Source organism: Pseudoliparis swirei, chromosome 6, assembly GCF_029220125.1.
Source record: "Pseudoliparis swirei isolate HS2019 ecotype Mariana Trench chromosome 6, NWPU_hadal_v1, whole genome shotgun sequence".
NCBI lineage: Eukaryota > Metazoa > Chordata > Actinopteri > Perciformes > Liparidae > Pseudoliparis > Pseudoliparis swirei.
The window spans coordinates 19598778-19615064 of NC_079393.1; the positions used below are offsets into that span (position 1 = coordinate 19598778).

General features: G+C 41.8%; 1 protein-coding gene across 5 annotated transcripts in view; it reads left to right on the plus strand.

Annotated features, from left to right (window-relative positions):
• Positions 1 to 16287, plus strand: part of btbd11b (BTB (POZ) domain containing 11b) — a 64686-nt gene that overhangs the window by 34868 nt on the left and 13531 nt on the right. For 2 of the 5 annotated variants that reach the window (XM_056417165.1, XM_056417164.1), the window contains exons 2-3: positions 6784 to 6942; positions 13933 to 14137. In XM_056417165.1, coding sequence (XP_056273140.1) covers positions 6784 to 6942; positions 13933 to 14137 — 364 coding nt within the window. Of the gene's footprint in view, positions 1 to 3010; positions 3052 to 6783; positions 6947 to 13932; positions 14138 to 16287 lie in introns of those variants that run through there. The other 3 variants (XM_056417166.1, XM_056417168.1, XM_056417167.1) reach the window with 3 other exon arrangements.

The following is a 16287-nucleotide window of genomic DNA, read 5'->3' on the forward strand; positions in this document are numbered from 1 at the left end:
ATCCTGCGGGAAGCGTTCTACTCATGGATATTACACACCGACTTATTACCCTCGACAGAAGAAATGAGATGAAAAGAGAGAAATAATAGCGAAAGAGAGCTGCTACCTCGGAGTGGAATAACACAGAGCCTGCAGGAAGGCTGGTTTCCCTCTGATTGGAGACGATTGCGTAATTCTAGTTGTGCCCTTGTTATGCGTCGGTCACCCATCACAAGTCTTCCCTCTGTGTGTGTGTGTGTGCTTGTGTGTGTGTGTGTGTGTGGTATATTGTGTGTTAATGACATGTACTCAGATGTGTGTTTTTAGCTTGGCTTTTCTTTTTCTTTTTCTTTGTGTTGCTATTTCTGAGCTGCCTTCATTGTATCATTTGCAATGTCTCAGCTGACCTCCCATCTCTTTAGTCCCTATCTCTCTGTCATCTGTACTTTCTTGGACCCTGAGCTAGTTGATGCCATCTCATAAGGTCCGCATCAGAACTATAAACCAATTGGAACCGCCATGACGCTCTCAATAACTCAATCCAAGGTTTTACTGCTGCCATAAGATGTTTAGTATGTTGGTCATATTCAATGATTTTGAATGTAAATTATCCATCTGCAAGTGTATTTTTTTACTGTTTTTTATGGAAATTAGACAAAAGTTGAAATATCTCAAAAAGGTTTTTATTTTCTATACATCTGTTGGCCTCCTGGGGGCTGAATGACGGACCAGATGCAAACACAACACAGACATATCTTCACGTAAAATGTTCTTACGGCGAAAGCATTAGCGAACGGTGGCTTATTTGCAAATCCATCAAATGCAAAGCAACATTATTATTCATTTGGAGTCGCATTTCTAGGGAATTTCAGTCCAATATTTACTCAGTTTATTTTGCTCTTCCTCCATCCCTTGGGGAAATATCTCTTTATAGCTGAAAAATGCTCCACCGTGTTCACCACTTGGTCGCTAACTTTCTCTGTTTGGTGATAAGAAAGTAGCTGCCAGTTAATGCAGAACGATTGATTAATGCAGCTTTAAGAATCAATCTCACAAATGAATGCTTTGCTCTCTGATGAAAGTGCTCCCAAAAGAGGGCAAAGACGGGATGGATTAAATCAGACTGCGAGCTCATTTGTCTGTTGCCTCTTGATCTCTTGGTGTCTAATGGACACCTGCTTCAAGAGTGTCAATGATGAGTCAGGCCTTCACTCAAGAAGATCTAATCGAATACAAGATTACACATAACGCACCATTATTAAACACTAAAACGGCCACACAGGGCGACTAAAAGATTAGCCGGATTGTTGATGCGTCCTGTGTAACAAGCAGAAGCCTTAGGGGAGTGACCTTGAAGAAGATGTGAGACTTTAACTCCCTATCAGCTCCAAGAAGCACTGTTGTGTTTCCGTGCCCGACCTCTGACCTCTGCTTAGAGGGAGGGTGTCAATAAAGGATGAATACAGTATCACACTCATTCTTTCATGATTTGAAACAGGATGTGCCTACAGAGGACTCTTCTCACACAGAAAATAAACAAAACCTGCCATCTGAATGTATTTCCTCTTGGTATTACTCATACTTGTGTAAGAACACTTTTAGAGTGACACATGATGCAAGCCCGGGAGCTTTTCCACGCCTCTGTATTAGTTATTAGTTAATGTTCTTAATACAGAGTGGATCTTCAACAGACTTGATCCTGAATGTGGTTTACCAGCAAAAGGAAATATTTAGTTTGGATTTTTGTGAAGACATCGTTCTCTTTGTGGAGCACGTCCCACTTCAACAAGAATGAAGTGCCTGGGATTAAAGCTTTTTAATGACTAATAATTATCTGCGTGCATGCAGTATTCACATGTCTTCACTCTCTTCCAGTTTCCTAATTTAGACAGACATTTGCATGAGTGTACATGTATTTTCTCACAGGACTCGTTGTTGTACAGTCAATTCAATTCAATTCAGTTTATTTGTATAGCCCAATTTCACAAATTACAAATTTGTCTCGGAGTGCTTTACAATCTGTACACATAGACATCCCTGCCCCAAAACCTCACATCGGACCAGGAAAAACTCCCAAATAACCCTTCAGGGGGAAAAAAAGGGAAGAAACCTGCAGGAGAGCAACAGAGGAGGATCCCTCTCCAGGATGGACAGATGCAATAGATGTAATGTGTACAGAAGGACAGATTTAGAGTTTAAATACATTCAATGAATATGACAGAGTGTATGAATAGTTCATAGTAGGCATATTCCACGATGGAGACCTCCACGATCCATCAGGCAGATGGCGGTGGGGAGGAGGAGTGGGCGGAGTCTCAACAGTGGGCGGAGTCTCAACAGGACAGTGGCGCAGTCAGGAGCAGAAATTCCACGACCTAGACCTCGATGATCCATCAGGCAGATAGGATCGATGCCGTCTCATAGGGTCCGATGACCCCATGAGACGTGAAGTCAAAAGGACTCCGGGGAGAAAGCAGAGTTAGTAACGTGTGATTGAGAGATGAAAATTCATCTTTAAGGAGAGAAAAAAGAGGAGATAGGTGCTCAGTGCATCCTAAAACGTCCCCCGGCAGCTATAAGCCTATAGCAGCATATCAAGGGGCTGGACCAGGTGAACCTCTTTTATATGCCTGGCACGAAGATAATCCGTTAAAAACGTGTTGCTACCTCAGACCATACTGAAGTCAGTCCAGACATAAGAACACTCATAAGAAAAAAGTGATATTCATATTCACATTTCTATTTCTACAACTGCACACATGGTGGAGATTACTCAGAATGAATAACGCAGTCATCTAGAGAGGGAGAGGCATTCTAACACGTCTTAGCACACGTCACTACTTTGCTTCCCGCTTTCCATCTCGCTATGATCACTCGCCTGGTATACATATGGTCGCCATCTGGCCTGGCAGAACAGAGCCGGAGCCTAGCGTGGGGCAGCACTACTGTGATCCATGTACAGTAACAACACGGTTAACCCTTTAGAGCCACAATGGTGCACTAAAAGGACTCTTCATCTTGTGTTTTCTGGCTTCTCTTGAACTGAGTATGCATCGTGTCGTCTTGTCCCAGGTGAGCAATTACATCTCATCCATCCAAAGTGCTCCCTCTGTGTACCTGTTCGTCTGCAACACATTCACGATTTGCCAGATCAAAGCTTTACTCCGCTGTGTCCTTATCTTATCTGTCTACGAAACCCAAAGCCAGCGTCCCTGCAGAGCTGCAGAAGTGCACTTCTCCGTGTGTCCCTCCAAAATAGATTTAAGTGCAGGGTCGGAGCCACACCGAGGTCATCGTTGCTGTCCCACTGCTCTACTCGACCCTGAGACACGTCAGAGTGGATCTTAACTACAGCAGCCTGCCCTCTGACAGACAGACCCAGGGGGGAAAGTGTTCAAATGAAGAAAAAACAAGAGTTCATGTTTGTTTATTTATATACGGCATTAGTGTCACCATAGTGTGTAAGTTCTTAAAACATATATATATTTATATTTTTGACACAACTCGCAATGTTTCATGCCAGAAACGAGCAAGAGTTCCACATTTGAGGGGGATACACTTGAATGTTTCCAAAACCGTTTCTTTGAATAAACATCCTTTTTTGTATTTGTGGTCATATTTTGGTTAGAGTTCTGTTAAGTGTCTTTTTCTCTGGCAGTGACTGTGGGATGTATGTTTGCCCTCGCACTGGAGCTCTTCTGTGTGGCTGCCTTTCACAGAATATGACTGAGGTGCAATCGGTGACATCTTAATGGGAGCCTTTGCACTCATTACTTCTTCTCCAGTGACAGTGTCACGCCTGAGCATCGGCAGCTATTCAGCCTCCTCTCCACAGGCTGAATAGCTGCCATATGGCAAACAGGACTGGCCCACTTACAGCGAGGCAGTTGCCTCATACAACGTCTCGCTTCTATACACCCCTAAAAACAATAATCAACTGCTATATCTTTCTGATTTTGGCCAGGTAACAACCTAAAAATGTTGTGTCGTCTAAAAACCTGAACACATTGCATTTCCAGGGAGATTTCTGCTGCAGTGACAATCACAAAGAAGATAGTGAAAGTCATCACACAAGCACACACCGAGAGCCGCGACAGTCGGCAGCGTGTAAGAGCTCCATCAGTTCCTCCCTGAGGGTAGACGCCGCCTTGCATTAGGACGCGGAGAGCCTGTGAGTCACCTTGCCTCAGTCCATCCTAAGAGCATTCAGCACTTCACTGTCAGCTGGTCCTGTAATTCCCCTGCACCAAGGTTAAGGAGCTGCACAGTTGAAGCTCAAGTATAACAGTGAGGTGTTTTTAATGCATGTTTTTCAAGGCTAGTTTTTCAGACCACGGTCCACTGACGTGAATGTGTGTATCATGACATGAATTGTAAAGTGGTCGGAAGACGACAGAGGATATACACATGCAGGTCCATTTTCCATTTCCTCATGCAGCCCAACAATACATGCTGGCAGCCCCCAACAGACAATCAGATCGTAATGACAGGGATAAAGGTTGTCAGGGTTAAAGTGAAAGACCTTTTAAAATGATAGTGTCTGCAATGCAAAGGTCAACCGAATCACACCTTGGGGGGCCTTGAGTTGCACATCAAAAGGGTCGTGAAGCCTGTGGTCACGCTCTGAACCGGCTTTTTTTATGTTGCTATATCATTGTTTGAGAAGAAAGTGGGAGTGAGAAAGGTGCACGTGTAGCCTTCCTGCTGCTTTAAATGGTTTAAGATGGATTTCCTAGAGTTTGTGAAATAGCTCACCAAAAAAATGCACATTCTGAGCTATAAAAGCAATAAATGAGGTGTTTCACAGTAATCCCTGCTGACAAGTTCCTGCACAAGCAGAGAAAGTTATTTATAATTGATCGTGTTGCCTCGTCTGGAGCTCTGGCTGAAAACTGTAGCTGTTTGGGACACTTGACACTGGTGCAGCAGATGGTGAAGTCTCCTGCTCTTTGTTTCCAGAGTCGTGCCGGTTGTCAGGAGCTCTCTCACCTGAACGCTGATGTGTAGATGAGATGGTGCTACGGCAGCTGCTGCTCTGTTGTTCATCAGCGACAAAACTGGGACTGATTTCCAGATGTTGTTGTCACATAGTTTGTGTGGAGTGTTTGTGTGGAGTGGTGAATAGCGAGCACAAGTATAATCAGAAGCATGCCTTTTGAAATCAGCACCAGAAACAAGAGCTATATTTTCTCTACTGTTGTGGTATGTAGGCTACGGCAATGATTGGAGTAAGGAGGGAGGATATGTTGCTCTCTCTTAAGAAGCAAAGCAAGCATTATTTTTCTTTTCTTTGAACCCTTGACGAAGAGAAAGAAATGCAAAAACATTGATGTGGTTACATTCCAAACACACCAATCAAAAAGCTATAACCATCATAACACACCCACATCTCCTAAAGGACTGTTGACAGCCGAGTGAAAGTAGCAGTAATGTTGGTAATGTAGCAGTAATGTTGGTAATGTAGCAGTATTGTTGATAATGTAGCAGTAGTGTTGGTAATGTAGCAGTAGTGTTGGTAATGAAGCAGTATTGTTGGTAATATAGCAGTATTGTTGGTAATGTAGCAGTATTGTTGGTAATGTCGCGATATTGTTGGTAATGTAGCAGTATTGTTGGTAATGTAGCAGTAGTGTTGGTAATGTAGCGATATTGTTGGTAATGTAGCGATATTGTTGGTAATGTAGCTGTATTGTTGGTAATGTAGCTGTATTGTTGGTAATGTAGCGGTATTGCTGGTAATGTAGAAGAAGGAAGAAGAAAACGTGGGGGGGTTCTGGCCCTGCTCTGACTGGCTCTGCTGTATTGGTTTGAAAAATTGTACTCTATGTGTTTTAGAAGTGTAATGTTTGATTTGTGGAGTACTCTCTTAAATAGATTAATGGAATACTTATTTTCACATATCTAGTAGAATAACAACATAGAGGTGTATATATATATATATATATAGTCAATATCATAGCAAACATAACAACATTATGGATCCCTGTTTACCAACCATTTTTATTTTTGAAACAAGAGCTATTACGGTCACATCATATCTAACCCGGCCAGTCATTGTCTCACAGTCCCGACCATGTTTAACTACTTTCTCAAAGGGGAAAAGGGAAAAATGCTTCGTTCCATAAACAACTGTCTTCTCCCACGAGATGAATGAAAGAAAGCCACTTTCGCCGCAGGCAGCATGTGCAACATATTATGAGAAAGGAGCCGTGAAAGCTAAAGCTAGTGTTTTCAAAGTAGTGTGAGGGCTTAGTAGAGTAACTGCTTTCAGACATTTCCCAAGTTCACACCCTGTAAACGATAACAAGGGAGCGCCACAGAGCTGCAGAGGAATAAGAAACTGAGCAGAGGAGAGCAGCCTGCCTCGTCACTCTCAGAGCGAGGAAGACTAACGAACATCAGAGGTGTGACTAAAAGGGATTTGGAATATTACACATTATTATTACCTTGGAGAGAAGTCTCTGACAGGTGGCACTGGGAGGAATACATGCAACGTAGTTATTTCCATTTTGTTTCTACAGCACTTTTAAAACAACATGAGCTGACCAAAGTGTTTTACACTAGTGAAGACGAAAAGGTGCTCACTCTTAACACAAACTGTTTGACTCTAACAAATATATAAATGGAAATAATGAAATATTAAGATTAAAAGATGTAAACAAATTGTATTCCCCTTTTCCATCACGATCCAACACAAAATGAGAATAGGTCAATTTGTCTCTTTTCAGACTTTATTTCTGTGTTCTTCTACCAACACATAATAATAATGTAATGGCCTTTTCTCTCTCTCTCTCTTTCGCTCAGGTGTGCTAAGCCTACCTGAGGGTCTGATGCTCTACCGGGACCAGCAGCAGCAGCAGCGAGCGGGGAAAAGCGGAGAAGGAAATGCCTACAGCCAGTCTGAGCTGCGCTCCATTGAACAGTGTTTACTGGCCACACGAGTGGGCAGCATCGCTGAACTCAGTGAGTCTTGACCCCTCCCTCAGTACGCCGTAGTCAATGTGGCCTTAAGCCGCGCAATTACCCGCCCAACCGCTCGAGTGGAGCTGCTCACTGGGCCACTGGTCGGTGTCAGGTGAAGATCATTTAGACAATGCTGTCCTTTCTTTTTCCTCTCCTGTTTCAACATGAGGATGCTCCAAGGGAGCAGTTTGTTGTGGAGAAATTTGACTTTGCCGTACAGAGCCCCGACCTCAAACTCATCCAGCACCTTTGGGATGATGCACTAACGCCTACTCAAATCCACTAATAGGTCTTTTCATTGCAGACACTTGTCAAAGTAAGAAAAGCACAGGTATTACTAATAGCATTAACAATGGCTCTTTTATATTCAAGTGTTCCAGTAAGTCATGACAGTGCGACTGTGAGCCAGCGTGCATTATCGCAGGACGATGAAACTGAAACTGAACATATATATTCAGCCATCATTAATTATTCACTCCTGTGCTTTTTTTGCTGTGTCAATTCTAAATGTCTTCCGTGAAAAAGGTTTATAATCTATATGCTCTCGTGGATGAATGGGATCACAGCCAAACAGCCAGGTTCCACAGTCCTGTTGAGAAACATATCAATGCCCATGGTTTTGAATTAGACATGTGCAAAAGCCACCAATGGGCATAATATTTTACTTTTGACTCTGAAAAAGAGAACGTCGGTATCAAGGTATTTACCATTTACAAACACTGCATGTGTGTTGGGGTGTGAACAATATAGCTAAATGCTGTAAGCTCTGGTTGTTAGCTGAAATGGCTGACACCTGTTATTGTGGGCTGATTAAAAAAGAAATTATTCGACCATTTCCAAGCCAAAACAACTCCAAAATACTCTATGTTCAATATTGGTGTTTCCCCCAGGATTGGACTGAAAATGCTTTCAACCAGTTTTTTAAAGCATCTGACATAAACTCTAAATGTTATATTGTTGTTGTTTTATCAGCTCTCTGGCAGAGTGACCCACCACACTTATTCAGAGAGTGCATTTCAGCCACGGTCGTGGGATGGCTCTTATAGTGATGATCCACCACTTTCAGACTTTATACCTAATACATCTCAACAACTCGATTGCCATAACATTTTGGAGTGATATGGTTTAGAAAAGTAATCCTAAAGACAAGACTCACCCCCTAAATATTAATCTATCACCAACAGCAAATAAAAAATGTTCACTTAATCTGGATCGGCACTTGATTTGGACGTTCATAGTTCACTGACCATGATTTGAGGTTTTTTTCAATAAATGCCTCAACAGCTGTTGGATTGATTTCCAATTATACTTCTAATGATCTCAGTCAGCCCCCTAAATCTTTCCTTTTGGGCCCAAAGTTTTAACTTATCCTTTAATATATCTAATACACCGAGATGGATTGGAACAGCAATCGGGCCTTACTTTCCATTTGTTTTGCTCCGCTGTGAAACTGCCTTACAGAGCTGCTAGCATGCACACGCTTCATTATTATAGATCTTTATTCATGAATTAATTACAGGTTTGTGGCTTTTATTGAAGTTGTGCAGCTCGGGTCAGCTGGAAGGCTCCCTCAAAATTGGGTTGGACAACCTTATTGTATGTATATATATATATATATATATATATATATATATATAATCTCATATATGATAATGTGATGTTTAATAAGGCACAAATATTGTCCCACTCCATCAGTAAATCACTGGACCATAATCCTGCTGAGCATTCATATGTGCATATTTAATGACTGTGAACTCACTGTCAGTGAGAACAACTCTATAATGATCCAGAGCTATTTATTTAGTTTATAAGTTTGACAAACGCCCCAAAAGTTAATAGAATGTCTGTCCACTCACAATGTCCTCATTATTCAAAGAATAAATGGCATCTGAATGCTTTTTGAATACATTAATACAGTAACAATCCATTTACATATAAGCTTATAGGAGTTCTGCTTCATTTGAGAAATAACACACTGATTACGTTTCATCATTTTGTCCTTACTCACCAGAAAAAAAGTGATAATACACAATTGATTTTCATGAGGTCTCGACAAATGTGCTGCAATCCACGGAGATACACAACATGGTGTTGTGCATGCTCTGTTTGATATAATCATCGCATCAAGATGCTCAAGTGATGAACTGATTTGTTTCTTGGTCGTGTTTCATTCTGCACTGAGTGCTGCACTGTCCTCAGACAGAAGAATAACACATTCAGCCACATAAGTGCAGATTATCTCCTGATGGCCGTGACAAGGTTTTCTGACAAAAACAAAAAACACAATACATTTATATATATATATATATATATATATATATATCTTTAAACCAAACAATGGGGACGGGGTTGTTGAGTCTGTTTCTTTTGTCATGACATAGGGATGTCGAGACATGGCTGGGAAAAACATGTTCTCTATTTCTCGTGTCAACATTTATCATCAGACCAAACATTGAGCCATATCTCCTCCCGGGATGTTCTCTCAGGAGGAGCGGGGTGCCGATTCGCCAGTCCTCTGTCCGTGTTGCATTGATGAGGTCAAGCAAAGACTCATTCTGTAATGTTGACTCTGCGAACACACTCTGAGGCAACAGAGCGTCCCAGAGATAATAGCGGAGCTTAGTCCGGTGCTAATGTTATCAGCTCTGGAAATACGTCTTTGTGAACATACGCACGGCACAAGCCGGGAAAATTAATAATTGAGGATTGCAGAGGAGCACACAATGATTGCATTATCAGGCTGTCATAGTGTGCATCTGAAAGAGCACGAGATAGGAAACAGAGAAGAATAAAAGATGGGAGGCTTGGAGAGTTTGATTTTCTGGAATACATTTCTTGGACTACAATAGCGTTTGCTGCTCCAGCGCCGTCACATTTGCATTCTGTGCAGGGACAGTCTTTAGCGCTGGCATTTACACTCAATTATAGAGGTTTGCCACTGATATACCCCTTTATATGCTTTCCTTTCCTCTTCTGCCAAAATGCCAAATTAGCATACCTAAAATGACAGTCCAGGAAATACTGCAATTATTCAGAATCTTGCGTCGTCATCACTTAGTAACGCGGGACGAAATCCTGGTTCAAATATGTTTCACACAGCATCGTTCGTGTTCCTCAGAATATTGAACTCTGCTTAAATATTGAATCGGGTCAAAATGACCCGAAGGCAACACAAGGGTTAAGATGGGTGGAGCAAGCAAGATGCATGCAGGCTTTCTCCATATGAATGTAAATCCAAACAGCGGGATGACCTCAAAGGGATACACGGTCAAATGGCATTGACCTCTCTGTGCCTCAAACCGGCAGCATCAAGCTGATCCTCCCACCCGTTTGACAGTTTGGGGAATATTCTCTTTTTTGCCAACGTTAGATGAGAAGATTGACATCAAGTTCATGTTTGCACATTCAATATGGAGTCACAGCCTGGGGCCGGTTTGCTGAGTTTAGTTTAACGACTGGAAAGGAGGGATCATCTAGTCTGGGTCTGTCCATAGGTAACTCAATATTTAGCAGACATGAGAGACTTATTAACTTAAGTTTCTCAACGAACTCTATTCATTTAATCTGCTAGATATATTAGGGAAGACATTTTTCTTCCATAAATTAGTATGGAGGTCAGACTCAATAATGACTAAATGTTTCAAGGTTGTCAAATCTCAAATCCCCCGAGATCTTTATTTTGATCTTTTAAAGGTCAGTATAAAACTGTTTGCTGCAATGTATAAATCCTCCGCTGTGAATCTGGCAGTCTGACCAACCAACAAAGTTGATTAGATGATGTCAGTGAATATTGCTCTGTATAGAAAACAAAAACAATCCTTCCAAGTTGTGTGTATTCTCGGTTACAGCTTACCTCAAACGAGTAAAAACCTACTAAGACTTGTTAGACCACACAGAACAAATGTAATTAATTTAGGTTTGAACCACTTTCAAAAGGGCATTTCACATCTGTATGTTTGGTGTGCCAGCTTCATCTCCACTAAGAGACATTAGTTGGATTGTAACCGTGACTTCTTTGTCACCTTTAGTTCACAAAAGTTATTACCTGCAACTATTTTTGCCAGTATTATGAATTAAAGTTCAGCTTAACATTCCATGGTGGCTACTTTCTCATACAGTTCTCATCCTGCATATTTCTGAAGATGCTTTCTTCCTCTTCTAGCCTCATCTGTTTATTTTCATATTTTGCTTTAGTCTAGTTTATTCTAGTGAAGCAATCAGGACTGTTTTACTTCAAGTGTTTCAGCCAATAATAATAAAAGATGCTGCTAATGGCCACCATCAGTACTCCCTCCCACCAGTAATACCTTTCAAAGGGCATGTTGTTGTGCAGCAGCAGCAAGACTGTTTTCTTAATATATATATATATATATATATATATATATATATATATATATATATATATATGTATGCACTGAAGGCTAAATATAGTGCTTACTTCGAATGCCAGGTATTGGTATATAATAAAAGTAGCAGAATCTTATGGTGAATGGGACAATGCTTTTATTTTAATGAGGGATCATATCATTAAACTTTAACAAAAACAATATGCAATCAATGAGTGGTATTACATGGTATAAATTAGTAAGCATTTTTCGTGTCTCGAATGAAAGTGCCCATGTGGAGCTTAACAAGGATGCATATTTCATCAGTGAGTTCATACCATGTACCATTGCTCCTCTGATAAACTCTCCAGAGACGTCTGACAGCAGGAGAGTTGTGACGTGATGTTTCGTTTTGTGCAGCCTGATTACTGCAGGGACCGTGCGTGCTTGTTCCAACACAGATTGTAATGACTCCTCAGACCTTGTGATGTGAAGTCATCCGTAAAGTTAAAGTAAAAACGGGTAATGGCGAGGAAAGACCTTCTTAGTGAGGAACATTTCCTCCACATTGTTTCATATTTAAAGAGTTCACTTGTTCCTGTTAAGCTGTTCCTTAACAGGAACAAGTGAACTCTTTAAATATGAAACAATGTGGAGGAAATGTTCCTTACTAAGAAGGTTGCCTCGCCCCTGTCTTTCTCAGAAAGTCTTTTTCCACATAAATGCACTAGATTCAGATGGAAACCATAACCACAGCATGTTTTCCCCTCTCCTTTATCTGATATGTGAGGTACTTGCTGGCTAAAACCCTTGGCTGCTTTCGAACGGACACAACTAATAGCTTAGCATCTTGTTGATTCAGGATGGCCACAGGCGACCATTACATGTAATCAAGGCAGCATTGCAGAAAATAATTGAAACACAGAAATTGCGATGACGGCAGCTGCTGCACAGTGAAGCCAAAACCCATTCATCAATACCCCAAAGAAAGCTGCTTACTGCATATTCATTTACCTACAAAGCCTTGTAAGGTAATTGCTTCGTTAGAAATGAAAGTTAATTCTACATTGCCAAAGATTTTCTCTCTTTTAAACATTAACAAGCCTTCGCAGTTTCTGAAGTAATGAGCAGTGTTATGTGGGGGCTGCATCGTCGGTTACTGACCTTAAAGCAGTAAGCGCTGGAGACTGACATATGTGTGTGATTTTGCTTTTTTTAAGGACATTTTAAAGCTTTGAAAAGCAAGAGATAATTCGTTCTTTAAGGTAATCACCTGAAATACCTGAGGAGCCAGATCTGCTCTGTGCATCCTCCACCTCTCCTCTTCTTGTTAGCATAAAGAATTAATTACCCAGAAATGAGGTATTGATTAAAGGCTTGGACCGTATAATGAAAAGGCTATTGGCTTTTTGGCTTATTAAACTGCTGAACTTCTCCTCCCGCTCTTCTAGCCCAAACAAAGGACCCTCACTGATACATGGCCACTGAAAACACTGAGTTAATCCCTTTTCCAGCAGTTATTTCGGCGTATACCTGCTGAAAGAGCAGCAATCTCACATGATGTGTTAAGCTGCTTCTCCTTCGCCACTGCTGCACTCTCTCGTTGTTCGAAAAATAATCGTCTTCCGCCGCCCTGCCAGCGTAAATAAGACATGAGACCTGGCTGTTGCTGACCACCTCAGCTCCCCTTACCAAGCTTAGTACGCCTGTACTCCCGTTGGTACAATTAAGAGAAAGACGAAGGAGGAGTAACGGATAGCGACAGAGAGGAAACGCAGAGCTTAAAGTGTGTTGTTACATTACATTACATTTAGCTGACACTTTTATCCAAAGCGACTTACAATCATGTTACGTTGAGACACCGTAGACACAGCTACAGGGAGCAATTCAGGGTTAAGCGTCTTGCTCAAGGACACATCGACTGGGGCGGGGATTGAACCCTCTGATTGAAAGACGGACCTGCTAACCACTGACCCACAGTCGCCCAGACTGTTGTGGGTGTAGTCGCTCATTGCATCAGTAGACGTCGTCCAGCACCTTTCTCCATCAGCACGGCCTCCACTGTTCCCAAAGGACAGTTGAGAGTTTGGCTGTATTCAAGGCATCCTTTTCACACCCGCCTCTCACACTGTCGAGGCTAAATGGAATCTTGGCGAACCTTTTGTCCACGGAAATGACTGTTTTGTTCTCGCTGGGTATTGCACAGGCACACACACCGTATAGGGAAGATAGGGCCATGATGCTCGAATAATTTTTTTTAGCCTTGAATATAGTATCAAAATTGACCCGGTGTTTTCTTTTATTATTTATTTATTATTCTAAATTGACCCAGCTTCAGAATTGTATTACATTTCCTGGTACCAGACAGGAATAAGAGGCTACAGCAGTCTGTGAAATGGGATCTGGGTCTGTATTGTAATAATAGGGAGGGGGGGGGGTCGGGTTGGGTTGCACTCTGGCATCCAGGTGCCATAGTCATAATCTTATCTTGACGTGGATGGTGATCTTGACTATCTGTCTGGCTGTGAGAGAAGGAGGATAAAACCCTGACGTCTTTTTAAAGGCTGTGCGCTCTAAATATTCCTGTGTCTTCCCCCTCGTGCCTGGAAACAACGTTATTTTCTCATGAACTCTTGTGTGTGTGTGTGTGTGTGTGTGTGTGTAGGTGACCTGGTGTCCAGGGCCATGCACCATCTACAGCCGTTGTATATGAAGAACCACAACAACGGGACGCCGATCCACCAGAAGAGCAGCGTGATCCACTGGGCGCCCGAAGCCCTCTACACGCTGTGCTACTTCATGCACTGCCCTCATATGGAGTGGGAGAACCCCAATGTTGAGCCCTCGAAGGTCACCCTGCAAACAGAGAGGTGAGGAGCAGACGTGAAGACGAGCAACAACTTCCTCAACACGGAACCTACCAAATGTTTATTAAGCCACAGCTCAAAATAGTTCACAGCAAACGTCCTATTATTGCTTGGCACTTTTTACTCAGATGATTATATTTTAGGGAATGATACAGCATTTTTTGGGAGACAGTTAAACCTTATAGTTGTGACTCTTTAAACAATATGATGAAAAGATGAGCACCATAGACAAGATGAGGAAGTGGAAAAGTGTTTAAAGTTTCATACATTTTAAACTTTGGTAAGTTCTTGTTTACAAAAATAAATAAATATATATATAATAACGCCAGCCTTCACACCCTCGGGTTTGACTCTTTGGGCCTGAGTAGGAAGGGCTAATTAAACTCCACACATCCTCATTTTCACAAACATAATTTAATGCCACCACAAACTCCACATTAGTGGCAGTTATACTCAATAGTATTATATTAACAATGGTTCACACAACACACTTGTTTGGGATGTTTGTGATGATGAACCCACAGATAATAATGATCTGCATCTCTCTATAGAGCATTTTAGTGTCATTCAGCTCATTGCTTTGTTTTTCCAGCCCTTTATGGTTTTGGTAGTAGTTCCCTCTTTACTTTGCGCTCTCATCAGCGTTGTGTTCAGTCAAAGCAGGCAGCTGTTTCTAACAAAAAAGCTTCAGAAATCCCACTGGTCAGCTATAAACTGAAGGTCAGTGTCTAGCTGGAGAACAAAGTGGAACATTTAGCAGCTTCATGTCCGATGTGTGTCTCCGGGGTTGGTGGAGACCAAAAGCAGAGCTAAAAGAGAGTGAATATTGGACTTACATGTGTCCGGTGGACACACACACGACTTCAAATGACTGCTGAGGTTACTCCGTATCTGTTGCCATGTCAACTCAAAAGGTGATGAATATGTCAAAGTGGTTGACGTGGTTGATTTGATGATCTGGACTAAAAACAAAGTTTCTTATAAACTGGTGTTAATATTTAACAAAGAGCACTATTTGTGGCTTTATTAACTGTAGTGTCACGGGCCGGTGAGGTATATAGAGCACAATGTAAAGTTCAATAATAGAAACAAGTTTTTATTTGTTGTATTTGGTCGAGAGGGAAAGTTGTCACTTGCAATATTTGGATGTTTATCTTCCATCATATCAAAGCCGTTTGTCTCCTCAGAAAAGGACTTTTCAACCAGAACAAGGCAACATAATAGAGTCATCTGGTATTGATTAATCCATCCGACCCTTCTTCATTTCGTGCTCTGGAACAAAACCATTATTGCACCTTTCATTGCCAGTGGGACAATAATATAAGAATGGCAGACCAACTCTTTGGTTACCCGTCATTTACACTTCTGCATCTCAGACACTATCCAGCGGTAACGTTCCTTCTGCGGAGAAGTGCAGACATCATTCTGCTGTAACCGTACACCTCTACAGACTTTTGTTATATTTCTGGCTCCCTGTGCTCAATTCCGAAAATGGCACACCAGATGTTTTCCTCTGTAAGTAAAGTACAGTTTTATACAAGTGAATTGTCAACTTAATGGCTTGTTGAGTGAGTCCTCTGGGTTACCTGAGCAGTGGCAGAAAGGGGCTGTTGAAGCTTATCAGTATTGATAATCACCGCCACCCTTGGTGACTAATACATGAAAGACATAAGGCTCAAGCAATGTTTACATGGTGCTAATTCCCCTGATCCTTCATTATGTAGTTTTTGCATATAGTTTTCAGAAAAGCCCAACACTGTACTCACAACTTTGCAGTTTCTACCTATAAAAAAGCTTTTTTTTCTGCTGAGTTTAAGAGCTGTTTATTAAAATATCTGTAGCCTTGAGGTGTTTAGTATTTCCTCCGTTTGGTGGAAACCCCGGTCGGCATGCAACAGAGGTGGGAACCTGTGGTGATGGTTGAGCCTGAGCAGTCCTCCTCTGGGGCTCCAGACTGTATCGCCTGCACTGAAGCAAGCTATCAGCCAACGCGTGTCCCAGGTGTCCAGCTCACGTCTGCTTCAGCGCTAATCACCATTTTGTGAAGGAAATCGAGTTAACGTCCGTTTGTTTTTCGTCATATTTAAGCACATTGCCAGAGCCAACATGAGGGATTGGAAAAAACATCGAGACCTTGAACTGCGTGTGAACTA